Source organism: Austrofundulus limnaeus, unplaced genomic scaffold, assembly GCF_001266775.1.
Source record: "Austrofundulus limnaeus strain Quisiro unplaced genomic scaffold, Austrofundulus_limnaeus-1.0 Scaffold166, whole genome shotgun sequence".
In the NCBI taxonomy this organism is placed as follows: Eukaryota; Metazoa; Chordata; class Actinopteri; order Cyprinodontiformes; family Rivulidae; genus Austrofundulus; species Austrofundulus limnaeus.
This window is the reverse complement of record NW_013952568.1, coordinates 632,282-648,808: the sequence shown is the minus strand read 5'-3', so window position 1 is coordinate 648,808 and position 16,527 is coordinate 632,282. Positions and strand designations below refer to the sequence as shown.

The 16,527-nt window shown below is 37.8% G+C and overlaps 1 protein-coding gene across 1 annotated transcript in view; it reads right to left on the bottom strand.

Moving 5' to 3' along the window:
- Positions 1-16,527, bottom strand: part of vps13a (vacuolar protein sorting 13 homolog A) — a gene marked incomplete in the record, with an annotated part of 36,711 nt that overhangs the window by 2,451 nt on the left and 17,733 nt on the right. The window contains 27 exon segments of the mRNA XM_014017332.1: positions 328-413; positions 2,060-2,174; positions 2,272-2,395; positions 2,504-2,549; positions 3,038-3,201; positions 3,762-3,837; positions 3,978-4,091; positions 4,322-4,403; positions 4,959-5,104; positions 5,268-5,381; positions 5,510-5,624; positions 5,813-5,882; positions 5,976-6,057; positions 6,264-6,410; positions 6,567-6,720; positions 7,064-7,235; positions 7,780-7,837; positions 8,019-8,151; positions 9,425-9,493; positions 10,373-10,506; positions 10,593-10,724; positions 10,992-11,138; positions 11,308-11,412; positions 11,576-11,870; positions 11,980-12,116; positions 15,442-15,763; positions 15,896-15,999. Coding sequence (XP_013872786.1) covers positions 328-413; positions 2,060-2,174; positions 2,272-2,395; positions 2,504-2,549; positions 3,038-3,201; positions 3,762-3,837; positions 3,978-4,091; positions 4,322-4,403; positions 4,959-5,104; positions 5,268-5,381; positions 5,510-5,624; positions 5,813-5,882; positions 5,976-6,057; positions 6,264-6,410; positions 6,567-6,720; positions 7,064-7,235; positions 7,780-7,837; positions 8,019-8,151; positions 9,425-9,493; positions 10,373-10,506; positions 10,593-10,724; positions 10,992-11,138; positions 11,308-11,412; positions 11,576-11,870; positions 11,980-12,116; positions 15,442-15,763; positions 15,896-15,999 — 3,443 coding nt within the window.

The following is a 16,527-nucleotide window of genomic DNA, read 5'->3' as shown; positions in this document are numbered from 1 at the left end:
TTAAAATATATGTTTATCAAATAAAGTCTTATGTTACAACTAATCGAGCCATAGCCCTAAGAAATAAACACATTTATACATTTTACGGGTTCAGCCAGGATTTTTGCAATATTTTACTACCTTTTACAGATAAAAATATTAAATGCACTTTATGTTAACGAACAAATCTGACATGGGTGCCAAATTAAAATTTTAATGACATCAAAGTGGAAACTTCTCCTTTTCTGATGAACTTCATGCTTAAAAAATATTCAATTGGCTCTTACATTTGCTTCAGGTTATTTTTATTTCACTTGTTTGTGCTGGAGGATAAAATACATCACTCACCTCTTGGTGATCATGAAGAAGTCAGACTCGTTGACTTTCGCGTGAGCAAAGTATCTGTACTTCGCAAAACGTCCATTCTCAATTTTCTGAAAGAAGGAAGTTACAAAGAGAGAGAGAGAGTACACTCAAAAATGATACGTGACTAAAAACATATTCAGGTAAAATATCTTCCTAATGGCTGAATAAAACGATGCAAAAACTTTAGGTGAAATGMAAAATGTGACGGGTGAAACAAATGGGATGAAACGGATGATGGCRTTTGAAAGGTTTATTGTGAGCAACAGTCAAAACTAGAAAGTTGATGGGACAATGACTGATGAAGAAAACAAGACTTAAAACATTTCTAGATAAAAGGAAAATAATGAGGCTTCTTCTGCGACAAATAAGAACTGAAAAGATTGAAATAAAAGTAATGAACAGAAATATAAGGTAAAAGTAAAACTACAGTTCATGATGTAAAAACATAAAAATATATAAACACATTCGTGTAGTTTTCTTTCTTTGGTTTAGTCAAATATACACTAACAGTTAAACAGCTGAAGAACTTCAGCACAGACTACAGACTGGGCACCAACTCTATTAAAACACGTCTACAGTCGCCTTTAGCTGCTTTACTCATCATTCTCATCCTCTGAGGAACTCCATTCAATGAAGACCAAACGCCTCTGTGGACATGACAAGAGAAGGAGGTCAGAGGAGCCAGACCTGGAGCTGGTTCAGACTGAGACTGGAGCTCAGGACTGGAAAACCTTTCAGCTTCCAGTTAACTGAAAATTTAACTAACAACAAACTACATSAGAACTTTTTACATCTCACCAACTTGATCCTTCAGATTCCTAAATCCACTCCTCATCATTTCTGTGATTTAAAAACGCTTCAAAAAATAAATAACAAAAGCGCCTGTAGATTCAAACACTTTTATAACTAAAAATACTCAATAAAAYTCAATATCTTTGAGTAACTGAATTRTTGTGTTTAATGATAAAAGCTGACAGTTCTGTTAAATATTTCTGAACTCTCACTAAARTCTCAGCCATTAAAGAATCGTTACTTTAAAAATACCATTTATCTTTAAACTTCTGTTTAATTCTCTCCATCTGCTTAGAAAGAAAAATACTTTTGGGAATAATGCATTCRGAGCTATATTAAACAAACCAACAAGCAAAATATAATAAACATTTGATGTAGTTACACCTGTTTAATTTTCATTATATAAATGCTGAGTTTAATTTGCAGGTTAATTATAACCAAAACATCCACATGAAGATTAATCAAACCTGTCAGCTGCTGCAAGAATAGGAGCAAGAAAAGGTTTGAGGAAGATGAGGTGAAGGTTGTTCTACAGAGGATGAAGAGTCATTTAAAGGTTTGGTGAGGATGATGATGGCTTGAATGGTCTTTTCAGACAATAAAATAAACAAATATATCATGAGTCAAACTGGGTTTGTTGTACCCAGGCGCAGTCTAACATTTACTCACAACTATTTATTTTGCTAAAACTTGTGTAGTTTTCAGTTTAATTTCTCACATCACAGGACACAAAACAAAAATGATAGCTGAGTAAAACCGCAGGGCTGATGACCTAATGTAATGGTGTTGCTATTAAAAGAAAACAAACAGAAAAAATAGTGTGGCAAATGATTTGCTAAGCTGACTTTCCCCTAACAGACACCATGTGAAGGCCATGGAAAATAAAACAAGAGTAAATTTTAATGTTTGAAATGTTTCCTACCTGCAGCATCTGGCTGCCGATGCCCTCCCTCTCTTTATACGGTCGTATGACGCCGTCGTCATGTATGAAGCGAGGGGGACGTAGAGATATGACGTCCTGCGAGGTCTCTGCTACCCTAAAATCAAGAATCAGCAACAAAGATATGTTTAAAAAAACGCTAAATCCTTAAAGAACACTGGAGTTGTGGTGCAGACAGACAGAAACGATCGAACCTCTTGATGCCCTGGAAGGTATTGTTGACCATGTCGATAATCCCTCCCGTCGGTCGAGCCACTGCACCAACCAAWCCTTTGCCAACACCTTTAAAGAAACCTGCTGCACCCTCTTTCTGAGCTCCTGCACAACAACACGTACCAGTTACAGACAAAAAAAAAAAACAGAACAACAAAAACTACAGCCAACATAAAGAGAGTTTTATTTATGGTGTGGTCCGTGTCAACGCACCTTTAATAGGTTTGGTAACAATCCCTGTGATTCCACTCACAAACCCCTAYAACACCCAAACATCAAAACGTTACCAAACAAGCTGTTTATGTCAGAACAGTGCATTAGTTTTAGCTGTTGTTTGTAAAAGAGTGCAAACTAGGGTTGGGCAATATTGGCAAAAAAATTAATCACGATTAACTGTAGTATTTAGCCGMTAACGATTAATTTGACGATTAATCCCCCAGAGTCCCTGGACACCCTTATATTCTAGTCACATGACCAATTTATAGGGAGAAAATTGGCTCTTCGTAAAAATCTGTTCCAAATTGTGTCAAAATTACAAACTTCAGGCTATACATCAAACTTTAAATTTTGTTGATAGATAAATAAATTACACAATTTTTTTTACTGTTGGTCAAATTTGAATCAGAGAGGAACACCAAGCGGTTAGTCTGCCAGGTGGCATTAATCGTATTAATGTTTTTCTGATGATTAATTGCACACGATACGATTATGCCCAACCCTAGTTCAAACAATAACGTTTTTACGTACAGAAACCAGTCCTTTCCCACCCCTGGTCAGCCCATCCCTCAGCCCACTGGGCTGTTTGTTCATGGCTTCTCGTCGCTTCTGCTGATATTCTTCATCCATGGTTATTGCAGCGACGCCTTTCGCCATGGCGCCCGTTATTCTGGAGGCTGCGCCTGCTAACCCTCCTGCACAAAACAATCATGAAAGTTACTTTTTTTTTTTACATTTACATTTAACAACTACAGATGTAATAATGCTTTTGCCATTACTACAGTTTCCACTAACACTAGGACCAGGACAAATAATTAACTGATGCTATTTTTTCTCTAAGCTAAGACTGATGGGATTTGTTGCTTAAAGCTCAGATGTGCCAGCGAAATCAATTATCAGATATGTCTAAAAATTCATTTATTTGAGATACTGTATATAAACGTAACATGCGTACCAATCACACATTTAGCAAGATAAGGATAAGATAAAACTTTATTGATCCCACAGTGGGGAAATTTGCACATTTGCAGCAAATCTACATGTCTAAATATACTGCAGCCACATGACCTGATCAAATATCAAGCACTTTTATTAGTAAATAAAATCAGCGTCATGAGTCGACAGATGACAGCACATTAGATTCTTTAATTGTGGAAACACCCTGTCCACAAAACAAAGATCTGTCGCCTAAGGCCTCCTTCAAGAATTAAGACCWTCTTATTCCCTGGTGAGATGAAGACCATCTTCTGCTTACCTACAGCTCCTCCAACCAGAGCTTTTACACCCAAGGCCATTCCTTCTACAAACTCCTCAGGACCCTGGATGGCTCCCTGAAAACAGACGGGCACCAGTTTAACAGACACAAGCACATATTTACTAATGATAAGCTTAATTAAGCAAGTTCAAAAACAAGACATTGTCTTGACATGTGAGAAATTGAAATGTCTTCAGAGACTAGTTGCATTTTTACCTGATAGGGTTCATAAAAAAAGGCCTCTACACCCTCTGACAATCCTCTTATCAGTCCAAAGGGGTTTCCCAGCACATCCAGTCCCAGCACCAGCACATACATCTGCTTAATGGCCTGAAATATACATAAGAGAAATTTAAGTGCCACTGACAGTTTTCTTTGGGTTTCTGTACTTAATGGGTACAAGGAAAGAGAAAACATAGATTTGTTGTTACGTAATCGTAAAGGCAAGCTTTAGAAAAAAACTGCTTTGGAAAAAGATAAATGCTTCTATTTTTTAAAAGCACAGCTTGAACCTGCAGATTATAAAACAAGGATYAATATAACCGATGAGTCTGCATCACCTGCTTAGAATAATGTCTGATGACCTCCCACTGCAGCTGCTGGGTCGTACAAAACTGGAAGGTCAACTCAAAGAAGGCCAGTCTGAAATGAACAGATTCAGTCAGGAGGCATCCAACTACAGAGCCCACGAGGGGACATGGGAGATTTTTTTTTCTTTTGCGTTACCTTGCAATACTTTTGCATTGCCAACAGTATTGCGTTACCTCGCAATACCTTTTGCGTTCCCTCGCAAAAGTAGTTTATCACTGTTGTGCCTGCCGGTTTATTAACAAACTCACATGTTCACCATTAGCGAGTTAGCCTACTGCTTTCATTCAGCTTCAGAATGAATATATCACACAGCCGCRCATGGACGAATGTCATATGCCGATATTTTAACACATTGCAGCCACGCAACATCAATGTCAATTTCACAAACTTGTGTCGACACATCCTGTTTTGGTAACCGGATATTTCAAAATAAAAGTCTGATTTAATTCAGTTCATATACAAAACAATCTTTTGCGTGGGAACGCAAAACAATTTTGCGAGGTAACGCAAAAGAAAAAAAATATCTCCCCATGTCCAGCTTCTACCAGATAAAAAAAAAAGTTGTGTAATCTGGGTGTGTATGTGGGCCTTGTTGTGTGTTCTTACTTGAAGACCACGTCCTGCACGTCGGTGAGAGTTGCTCCGATGCTTTTCAGCAGCAGGTTGAGGGACTGGACGGGGATGAGTTCCGTCTCTCGCTTCTCTTTCAAGCCGTCTTCTCCTCCAGTGCTCAGAGAGAAACTCAAATGCAGCTGAAACAAACAAAACAAACAAGAAATTTGTTTGGGTCACTAAATGTACATAATATGGGCCATTACTTGTGTTTGCAACTCATAGAATAATTAGAAATTGTTAACACCTTAGGACATCTGTTTTAAAAAACATTTATAGTTTTTATAACTGCATGTTACACACCTTGATAGGGGAAATGTGAAAGTACTCATAGAGACTAATGGGAGATGTATCAGCAGTAGAGACATGATTTAGTTGTGTCTTTATGTACTCTACGTCCTTCTGAAACTGCTCCACCTGATGAACAACAACCACAAATCATGAAGAACAAAAAGAGTTGAGCTTATACACACAAATCCTTTTATTACAACTTCTGATCAAAGTAAAAAAAATATGGTTGTTATGTGCATGCTTGTGTAGCTGACCTCCTGTTCTGAGGTCATGATGCCGGCATTCTCAGGAGTAAAAAAGTCCAGGATGGCATAAAGGAAACCCAGATCAAGCTTTAGATTCATCTCTTGAATCAACACTTTGAAGTACCTGGAGGGGAGTAGATATTTTATCGTACTTGGGACGTTAAACTGAGAAAATGTTGCAGATGTTTTTGACGGAATGTGAAAACTGGTGAATTTCTATTCAAAACCAAATTTTAATCTTGTCTTAAACAAAAATAAAACAATGACAATCCTATAAAACAGAGTTTGTGGATTAAAATAGGAAATATTTACTTGATGCGAGAGATGTCGGAGTGTCCCGCAGCTCTGGTAACAATGCTGATATCTGTAAGAGGTTTAGGTTCTGCAACAACAATGGAAATAACATTATTTAACATGAAAATGTTGGGACAAAATGAAAAAAAAAAAAACAGCACAGATGGAAGGGTAAACATGCCTGAATCCATCGTGATCGACTTTGGCAGCTTTACAGGGTAAAAAACATAAGGGAAGATGGCTCCTGGCAGCTGATTCTGGATCTGCAGGGAAAAATTATGCATTTTTAAAACTGGTATTTGGATTAAAAAAAAAACAGATCCAAAAACATGAAAATAAAAACACAGAAAATTTGCAGCCTTTTACAGCAAAATAAAGCTCAATAGAGAAAACAGAGGCTGTTCATAACAGGAGGTTGGCTGCTTTCAAGTTAAATAGGATGCAAATGATTAATAGAATTTCTTTAAACCTGTATGCGGTGGATTTGGACACGATAGGTTTTCTGTCTTGGTGAGACGCTGTATTCCACCCTCACTCCAGGCATAAAGTGCCTCCTAAGAGGAACCTCCACCGGCTGAAGCATTTGCATATTTGTACCACTAGGTGTGAATAACACCTGGGAGATGAAAAAAAAACACAATGAAGTTTAACATTTAGACGTGAGAGAAATTAGCATCTCACTACAGACTGACAAAAATTACTATTATTACCAACATTAAGCGTGACAAAATGATGTTATTTTTGAATAAATAAGGTATAAAACTGCTGCAACCTGAAAGTCGTTCTCCAGTTGAACAGTTGAATTATCAGTCGGCCCAGACTCAATGTACTCTTTGAACTTGTCCTCAAACATGTCAGTTTCTTTAGAGCTCAGAGTTTTCCATCGATTCTTCTTCTTAGGCTTGGACTCCCAAACCACCTCGGAGCTGAATTAACAAAACAAAACAAAACATTCAGCTGAACAATAAGCAGCAAGTTCTAATCAAATAAGACTTGTGCTTTTTATAAAATAAGTAAAGTAAAAGTTTATTTATATGGCACCTTTCACAGACATTGAGGGTCACAAAGTGCTTTACAAAGGTGCAAAAATTATACAGAAAAATAAAGCAATAAAAACATCAACAACATCATAAAACAATAGCTAAGAAACAGACAACACACTGGGATTGTTAAAAAGCTTTATAAAAAAGGAAAGTTTTAAGTTTGCTCTTAAAGTTATAGTTGCATATGTGATGTGTAATTTACTGTGAGCACGAAACAAAAAAGCACCTTGTGATTCCAATATAGGAAACCTCTTGGCTGTTGGTGTTGTTGACCAGAGACACGCCCACGTTCTGCAGGGACAGGATGATTTCCTGTTCAGCCCGCTGCACCTTTTCATTCTCACACAGCACTTTGTAGATCTGTTGATCCTCGGTGAACAGCACAACTCGCTGGAGACCTTTGAATTAACAGAAGCAACAACAAAAACTCTGTTTAAAAAAAGTAGAACACAGTGTGTGTGTGTGTGTGTATACGGGTTTTTCTTACAACATGGGGTATTTTTTACAAAAAAAAAAGCAGCCAGGTGGGGACCGAAGTGAATCGTGGGGACCACTGTCAGGTCCCCATGGGTCCAAATGCATGTTATAGGTGTGGGGTTAGGTTTAGGACCAAGGTTTAGGTTAGTTTTAGGGTCAGGTAAGTTTCTGTGGTTAATTTTAGAGTATATGGTCAGGGTTAGGATATAAAGTCTAAAAAACATGAATGGAAGTCAATGGAAGGTCCCCACAGGGTCGAGAAACAAACGTGTGTGTGTCTCCAGAAAACTGATTATGACAAACACAAGTTAGAATAGTGCCAGCTTCTTAATATGACATCCCAATACAAACAAGTTGTATAAATTGTACGTAGCATTAGAACACTCACACATGCTCTCACAAGCTAAAAACTGCAATTTTTATAAAATGAAAGAATCAAAGAGATTCAGGATTCTTCAACTTTACCTTCAAAAAACGAAATCACAAAAAGTTTTCCCTCTTTGTTCATGTCTTCCCGCAGATCCTAAAGATGCCAAAGAAAATAGTTATAAAAAAACAAGCTTAAGCTACAGAATACCCATTTTGTTTCGTAACTACTCTACTGTCCTGAAAAAAAGTATGTAAAAAGAAAATAACCTGATCTTTAATGTTATAATTTAGGAGTAAATTATAGATTTTTAATCATTTTAACTCAGGTAMAGTACCTCCTCACTCTTCAGCTTCCCACTGTATTTGCCACACTTCCAACTAAGCTCTCGGGATCCACTGGGTTTAGTCCAGGTGTAGTACACAGCTTTTCCAGCCTCCAGCTCCTCGATCTCTGCCTCCACCTCAGAGCTGGATGGTGTCAAACAAACAGTATATTTCTGCACCATTAGTTAGAACTAAAACATGGTTGAAAATAACTAGATGAAGAGGAAGAAATAGTAAAAAAACACAGTAAAGCAGAAGACAACATTTCAGAACCCATTCACCAAAAACACAACGTCATGTAAAAAAAAAAGCCAATTTCTTTGAATAAATGAGCAGCGAAAGAGAAAAGTGACAGAACATAACCAAACACCAGCAATCTACCAGACGTTCCCAATGGCTTTCCTGGAAAGGTAAGATTAGTCCTAGCTCCCACTAGGACTAATCACAATTCAGATGAAAACAAAGCAGACAGGGGATAACAAAGTAGGGCAGCAAGTCTACAAATGTTTAGTGTTACAAACATTTCTCAATGCAACACCAACGTTGGGAAGAAAAAAGATTTATCTTTGGCAGAACCCCATCAAGTCGGCAGCAAGTTTTTTCTACAAGCAAAGGAAAGTGATTACAGGAACCAAACTTTAATAGCTGTAAATGTAGAACTTGATTCTTTTCAAATATTTAAAAATATAAAAAGAAAGCCTTTGCAACATACACTGCTGGTTTTGCAACATACAGTGCTGGTTTTGCAACATACAGTGCTGGTGAAGAAAAAGGCAGAACAAAAACTCTCYATCATCTTAGACAAGAGAACAGATTACACAAACAAAATCAGTCAGAGCTCTTCTACAGTCGTGGCCAAAATATTGAGAATGACAGACATTATTTATCACAAAGTTTTCCCATCATAAAGAAATATTCAACAAACTTTGTGATAAATAAATTTTAAGTCATTCTCAAAAATTTTGGCTATGACTGTACAAGAAACTGACCACACTCTGCACTCAAAAGTGTTGTCCCATCAAAGCAACAGTGACTTAATAATGTTAGTAATTGGATTTTCCTTGGATCTGTTTAGTATGCAAAATATTATTGTCCCACATTATGTCCTCAGCTTCACATGAAAGCTTCTTAAACTGCTTCAGTCCTTTAAAAAAAGTCTATAGAACAGATTCCATACAATATGTCTGCTGTGTACTTATGTTTACTTTTGAGTACTTTTCATGCATGGATGTTCTACATTTTATTTACCTGAATTTAATGTTTTCTTGTACATCGGGTGCTATCTGAAATAATTAATAACTTTGAAGGAGGATTATTTTAACTGGTTCGCTACATTTTTCTGCTCTCATTTGTTTTTTCGGTTTGATCCTGAGTTCAGAGTGTGGCAKAAGAGTTCCTGCTTTTCAGACTTTTCTACCTGTCCTCCTCCGACGAGAAGGAAAAGTCGAGCAGCTCTTCAGCCACCCACGTGACTTCCTTTCGAGCACTACATGACCCACACAACACACAAACACAAATCACCATCGGGAAAAAAAAAACACTGTTAGTTGTTATTTAACAAACTGTTTAGGGATGCTGCAAAAAAACAAAACAGTTTTGCAAAACAAAAAAAAAGAAAAAAGAAAAAGAAAACGCGTACGTCACAACAAGAACGTMAAGGTCCTAGTTTCTGGTGAAAAGACTTCAATGACATAACACAAGACAAATACATTAAAAACAGAAAACTATGCTTAAGGTAGAGGAGTCATCGTCTGTCAGCCAGAATCTCTGAAGTTCAGTCTCCTTGGTGTGTATCCAATAATGAGCACTGCAGAAAGTTTTTGAAGGGCTGAATGAAAGTTAACACAAACTGACTGGTTGAACACTGAAGGCTTAAAACAACTCTTTGTTCTTTCTGCAGCAGAACAATAACCACTCACTGTGAAATACATGTCAAACCAATTCCAACACCAATATTTTCAACACCAACTGATATAAGATTTTTTTCTTCTTTCTGCTGCCTTTAATTTTATTTGTGATTTTTTATTGTGTATAGAATTTAAATTGTTTTTTTAAAGAAATGAATGAACTTTATAAATAAATTAAAAATGATAATTCTGGACAAAATGCAAAACGTTCCGGTTTTGAATGTCAAAAAGCAGCTTCAGTGGAAAACCAATAATCTGGTGTAGGTATTGTAATCCAGTTTCAGAGTTAACAAACTGCAGTGAGCAGATCCAAAAGTGAAAACTGTTGAAACCAGTTTAGTCATGAAATTAAAACAAAGAGTGCGGTGATTATGAATGACATTAGAATGTCTGCGCTGATGTAAGATCATGGCTTAAAATATTTTCTCTCATTCTAACCATCCAGTCTGTTTTCTCACCTCTGATTGAACTGAAGAGGGTGGTCTCTGGTGTGATTGATGATGAGGAAGGGGGCTGCACCATCATGGTACTCAGAGAATCGGATTGTGGCTGAGTGCTCCGACAGATTCACATCTACAATAATGCCACCCACCTATCACAGAGAAAGAAACAAACTATTTTAAACAGAGAGGCAACCTTGAATTCTCTGATTAAATTGTTACGTGTGTGTCTACACACAGATTTGTCCAGATGAAGCAGCAGGCAGTTCTCAGGTCGAGTGAAGTCAATAGTCTGGGGAGGCGCTAAACATCCTTCAACTTTGATTTTTAGCCGCTTGGTGTCGTTCTCAGGCCAGAATGGAACAGCGGACTAAAAATCAGTTTAACAAACACATAAACATGGGAGTAAACACAACTGGCAAGTAATCGTGAAAAAAAAATCTAAACAAATGCTGATTTTTTTATGTTGATTGATGTGAAAGGTATTATCTGTAAATTATACAAACCGAACCAAAATCTGCATTGTTTAAATTTTCAACATGAAACTAAACTATTACAGAAAATACGAGAAAATTGAAAACAATATAACATTCAAGTGCAAAAACTGTACGTGCAGAGTACTCGGTTCATTTCGGACCTGTTCTGGCTCTGCCTCAGTCCAGCTCTCCTGTCCTTCTTCACATATGAAAACTTTGTGCTTGGTTCTGTTGACCAGCGTGTAAAACGGTACGAAGGTCACGATGCGCGTGAGACTGAAACTGCTCGCCTCRATCTTCACGCCAACCTGGGAGCAGAAATCACAAAAACACAACAGACAATAAAAACACAAGTGCTTCCTTAAAAGCACAACCTGCCTTGTGTGATTACAGAAGTCCTTTTAAGTTCTTGTGTAAAATGGTTGATTCTTCATATAAATACTTGTTTGGAGGACAGAAAGTGTTCTAAAGTCTTACCAGATAATCTTTGTATCTGCCTTTACATTTCACATCTCCATGGCTGCCGACTGTGTCCAGAGAGAAATCATCTGACAGGTCACTGTCTGAGATCATCAGTCGAACCTGCAGGTAGACAAGAATTACAAATCAAATTACGTTGTTTCACTGCACCTCTGTTTATTAAACATAATCAGCAAATCAAAACAGTTTGACAAAAGAAAGACAAATTGTGAAAGACAACAAATAAACTTGTAATAAATGTGCTGAATTTCCTTTTTCCTTATACCTTATTGTTTCGCAGGAAGTTGCGAGGCTTGAAGGAGAACAGCAGGGGCATGTCGTAATCTAAGGGGTGTTTACGGTGGATATCATCYGCCTTGTACTGCAGCAACCTGCCCGTTTTATTCACCATCCAGTACGGAGAGTGGATGGCAATAACAGTCTGCCCTGGGTCGTATTTAACATGCACTGCTATGTCCAACTCGGCCCTATTCCTCTCTGTCCCTTCGCCATCATCTTCATCATCCACACGTAGAGACTTGAACACAATGAAGGCGATTTCATCCTGGTCTTTCTGGAGACTGGAAGACAAGATTATTTATTCACTTTAATTCTGAAATGTAAATGAACTATTTTTAATCACACAGAACAACAAAAAGGGAATTTAAAACAGTAAAATGCAAGTTTTACCTGTATTCAGAAGACCAGTCCTGAGCCAAATAATCCACCAGGCGAAGATCGAGTTTGGACTGATTGATGACAGCTGTGTGAAGCTGAGCAGAGTGGCCTGGATTCAGAGTAACTTCAGGGGCAGAAACTCCATTCTCCTGTTAACCAAAAGCCAGAGAGCTGTAGTGCTTGTTCATGTCTTATGTACAGAGTATGGCTGTTACAGGAAAACTTGTATGTTATTTTGTCAATGAGTCAAAGACCACCTGAATGATGATTACTAGGCTTGGGTGGTAGGATGGTATTTTGGTAGACTAATGCCCCTTTTCCACTAGTGCCACTTAGTGTAGTGTCGGTACGGTTCGGTACAGTTCCAAGCCATTTCCATTAGGCCAGATCCATGGAACCGGGACTTTTTTAGTACCTACTTCATTGTGGTTCCAACAGCCCCAGCTGACACCAAAATGCGACGTCAGAACACTGTTCGTCACTGATTGGCTAAATTTTTGCAAATGTTGAAAATTTCGAAAGTTATTCATGAAATGTGTTTCCATCTCTCATTTTTCCCATTAATTTATTTTCAAAATACCTAAAAACCACCTCCAAACACTGCCCAAAACACACCCACTGGAACCAGACTGGAACATCAGTGGAAAACCAACCGGTCCGACCCGTACCTACATCGACCGTTCCAACACTACACTAAGTGGCACTAGTGGACTGCTACGAAAACTGGAACATTTAGGCTTCTTCAGAAGACGACCTCTATCATTACTGACACGTGTTCTGACCACCTTGGCCCAATCAGAAGACAAGAGAAGGGAGACAGAGACCCCCATTTGTCACGCATCTTAGCCTCCAAGCAAGGTTTGAATGAATGAATGAATGAATGAATGAATGAATGAATGAATGAATGAATGAATGAATGAATGAATGAATGAATGAATGAATGAAAACCCAAGTGAGGTAGTGACAGAAACTCAAACAAATAGCTGAGCTCCTTTTGGATTTAAACTTTCAGTGATTTTATAATTTTTTTCAGAGACAAGTGAACTCTTGCTGCAAAGGAGGAAATAACTATAAATTATATCAGCAGGAAAACTGTCCGAAAGTATGCACCAGCACAGACATAACCATGGTAAGAGTCAGATTATTTCTGAAACTTCAAACCATTAAAAAGACAGCTGGACTTTTTTTTTAACTGTTCAGCATAATAAAAGGCAAAAGCCATTGCGTGACTCCTCTCCTGCTGCTCTGAGTGACAGCAACACATCACAACAGCAGAGTTTTTTTTACCCCACACCTCTCTACCTCTCTCAGGCTATATGCATGTAAACCATGACGGTGAACGAATTAGTTTTCAGCTCATTTGAAAGTTGTTTTGAGACTCCCATGCTGCGACTCTTCATTGAAGACGCAAAGAGGAGAAAAACTTACAATTGCCRCCCTTAAATATGCTTTCTCATAATTGGAGTCACCTGCATATTGAGGTCAAGGGTCACTGAAGTTACCAAACCAAAYTAGAGTTCCAATAAAGGTTTTGAAATCAATAACATGAAAACAGTGCCCAAATTTATGCACCTGCCTAATTTTATTTAACCAGTTATTGCACACTTTCTGTAAATCATTAAAACTTCATTTCATTTCTCAAATATCACCGTTTGTCCCCTATATGATATATTTTACTGATATATTTTATCCAAACAATCAATGATTTATAAAAGGTAAATCAGAAAATTAACAAGGCTGCCCAAACTTTCGCACCTCACCGTAAATCTGTGGACTATCAGGAGGTTTACAACTGTGTTTGTTATGATTTAAAYGCTCGTGTTTATCGTGACATGCTTTGCATTCATTGTTTTTAAGGAGTTTAAACTTCTTGTTTGTATTTGAAACTTCTACAGAAACAGAACATTTTGAGCAGAAATGCGGTTACCATAAAAATCATGTGTTTTATGTTAAATTGCTGCAACTCTGATCCATTAAAAGGACGACCACAGACCTCTGCAGACGCCAAAGCACCTGGTAAGAATTTTTTTTCCCTTTATTGTTCTACTTTTATTTGGTTTTGTGTATTATTAAAAGTATTTAACTAAAAATAGGTTTTCTGCTGTGCACAAACGGATTTTCATTGTCAAGTATATTGTAAAAAGTTATACTGTGCCAGTGTTGTTTTTGTACTTTCTGCTGTAAGGRTGTTAAGTTTCATTTCATTGCTCTGTAGGTTTTTGAGTTTGTTCTTGACACAGTTTCCTTTCTTAAAGCAGATTCAAACATGGAGGAGTTTCAAATAAAGGACAGTGACAGCAGTAGCACCATGCCAGGAGTGGCAGAGGTAAGTCACTGTTCAATCTAACCAATCTAACTACACATTCCACACGCATGTGTGGAATGTGTAGAAAATACACACACAGCACAGAATTCTGTTGCTTGGAGAAGTTTTGTTTTCCTTTTGAACAACAAAAAAATGTTCAATCACTCCTGAAATCAGCTATCCATWCAAAGTATTCACCATAAAAYCTAAATGTTTCACTTTATTTCTGACTTTATGAAATCAAATCCCAAACTACTACTGCAACATTTTCCTCTATTCTTGTGTKTCAGAAAGAGACCTGCAAAAGCCCAGATGGRCCTGAAGACAAAGATGGAGGTGGTTTTGTTGAGGAGCGGCTGATCCAGCCATTCAAAGCTCCAGAAGGACCACACTGCAGTGGCCAGAGTGAGGAGAGCTCCAGTGAGTTAGAGTTTCAACCAACATCAACTCAACAACTCTGGTGAGAGGCCCTACACCTGTGACCACTGTGAGAAGAGAGTCAAACATAAGGAACACCTGAAGACTCATCAAAGTGTCCACACTGGTGAGAAGCCCTACACCTGTGACTTGTTGGCATCTCAAAGTCCATCCGCGTAAGTATTTGATGATCAATAAATCAAAAGATTTGAAGTTTTATAAAATATATAAAGTGTTTTTTTTCTGTAAAACCTATCATTAAACTTCTTTGATAACTTTAAACAGTTTCAACTGAAAACAAAAATCAGCTTTTATGTTATTGTCAACAGAGAAGGTTATATCACAGTGATTAGGAAGTGATAAGTTTAACTGCACATTTAGCATTTTCCTAGCATTAGCACAGTGAACCTATATATAGCACCTGTTAGTCATTCAGTGAAGTGCTTTTTTCTAATTGTTGATCAGAAGCAATGATAATCATAACAACACAACTATAAGAATAATAAAGAATCCTTTTCAATGCAGGTAGTTTATGAATCCTTCAACAGAGGGGGAGGGGGATGTTAGGGGCCCTCAATCATGGCTAGTGGGGCCATGATTAAGGCCACGATTTCTCTGTTCATTATTAATTACTGAACACACCTCAGACAATAACTGCACCCACCCAGTAACACCGTATACTGCGATATTTTCTAAAGGTTATACCGCAGTATGAAAACAATCACTACCCCCTAACCCCATGCATATCTCACCTTTAGTTTGAAGGCGATGGGGTGGGGCAGCAGGTTGCGTAACAGCACAGGAGGCCAGAGGTGAAACACAAAGGGAACGTCAAAGGAACTCACAACACCTTCGGGGTGTTTGAACGTCACTGTTTCCTTTAACGGCACGATATTGATCGTCATCCCACCGCTCTGATCCCCACGGCGACGACATGTCTGCTGCAGGTGTGTGTGATGGTTGCCGACATCAGGCTGCTGGATGCAGACATACTCGTAACTGAAGCCCTCTGACATCTCAAACTGCTGGTCATCAGCGCCGTCGTCCGTTAATGGCTGAAGGCTCAGTTCAGACCTGAGGAGAACAGGAAAGAGCAGGAGAAAAAAATGAGGATTTACAAGATTGATTGAGGATGAAATGTATCAATAATACAAAAAAGAGTACTTTTTTGTCTAACTGCTAGCTTGTTTGCATGTTTTCACTCACCTGTACGAGTCCAGAGGCACACAAAACTCCTCATTGGGTTCAGCTACACCCAGACATGTTGATCCCACCAAAACTTTAAATGGTGTCAAGAAATGATTCATAATCTGTGAAAAAAGCAGAAAAGAAGTCTTAGGCAATGTGTACTTGAAGACGTATTTTAAAAACTGTCCAGGGGTGTCAAACTCATTTTCACCGAGGGCCACATGAGGTTTATGGTGGCCCTCGAAGGGCCAGTTGTAGTTACCTTTGATGTTTCATGTTTAACTTTGACTAAACAGTGTTTTAACACGGCCTCTTTTAAACACTGATAATAACTAAGTGTATGACTGACTAAATCTGAAATAAATACAGAAATTTTATTAAAAGCAAAACTAATAAAGCTTTACTCACTGATGAGTTTCTAGTGAGTAGCTAGTGTGCATTATGGCAGATTCAGTTTATGGTTGATGCTGACTTCAAAGCAGCTTATTTTCAGACATTAATACTGTGCTTTACAACTGAACTGCTCTTAAAGCCAACAACTCAGGGGTATGACAATTATGATCTTTCACCTTTTAAATTTATTTTGTTGCATTTAATCATAAATTGAAAGTTTACCATTGATATAAGAAACAATTTTCATTATATATATA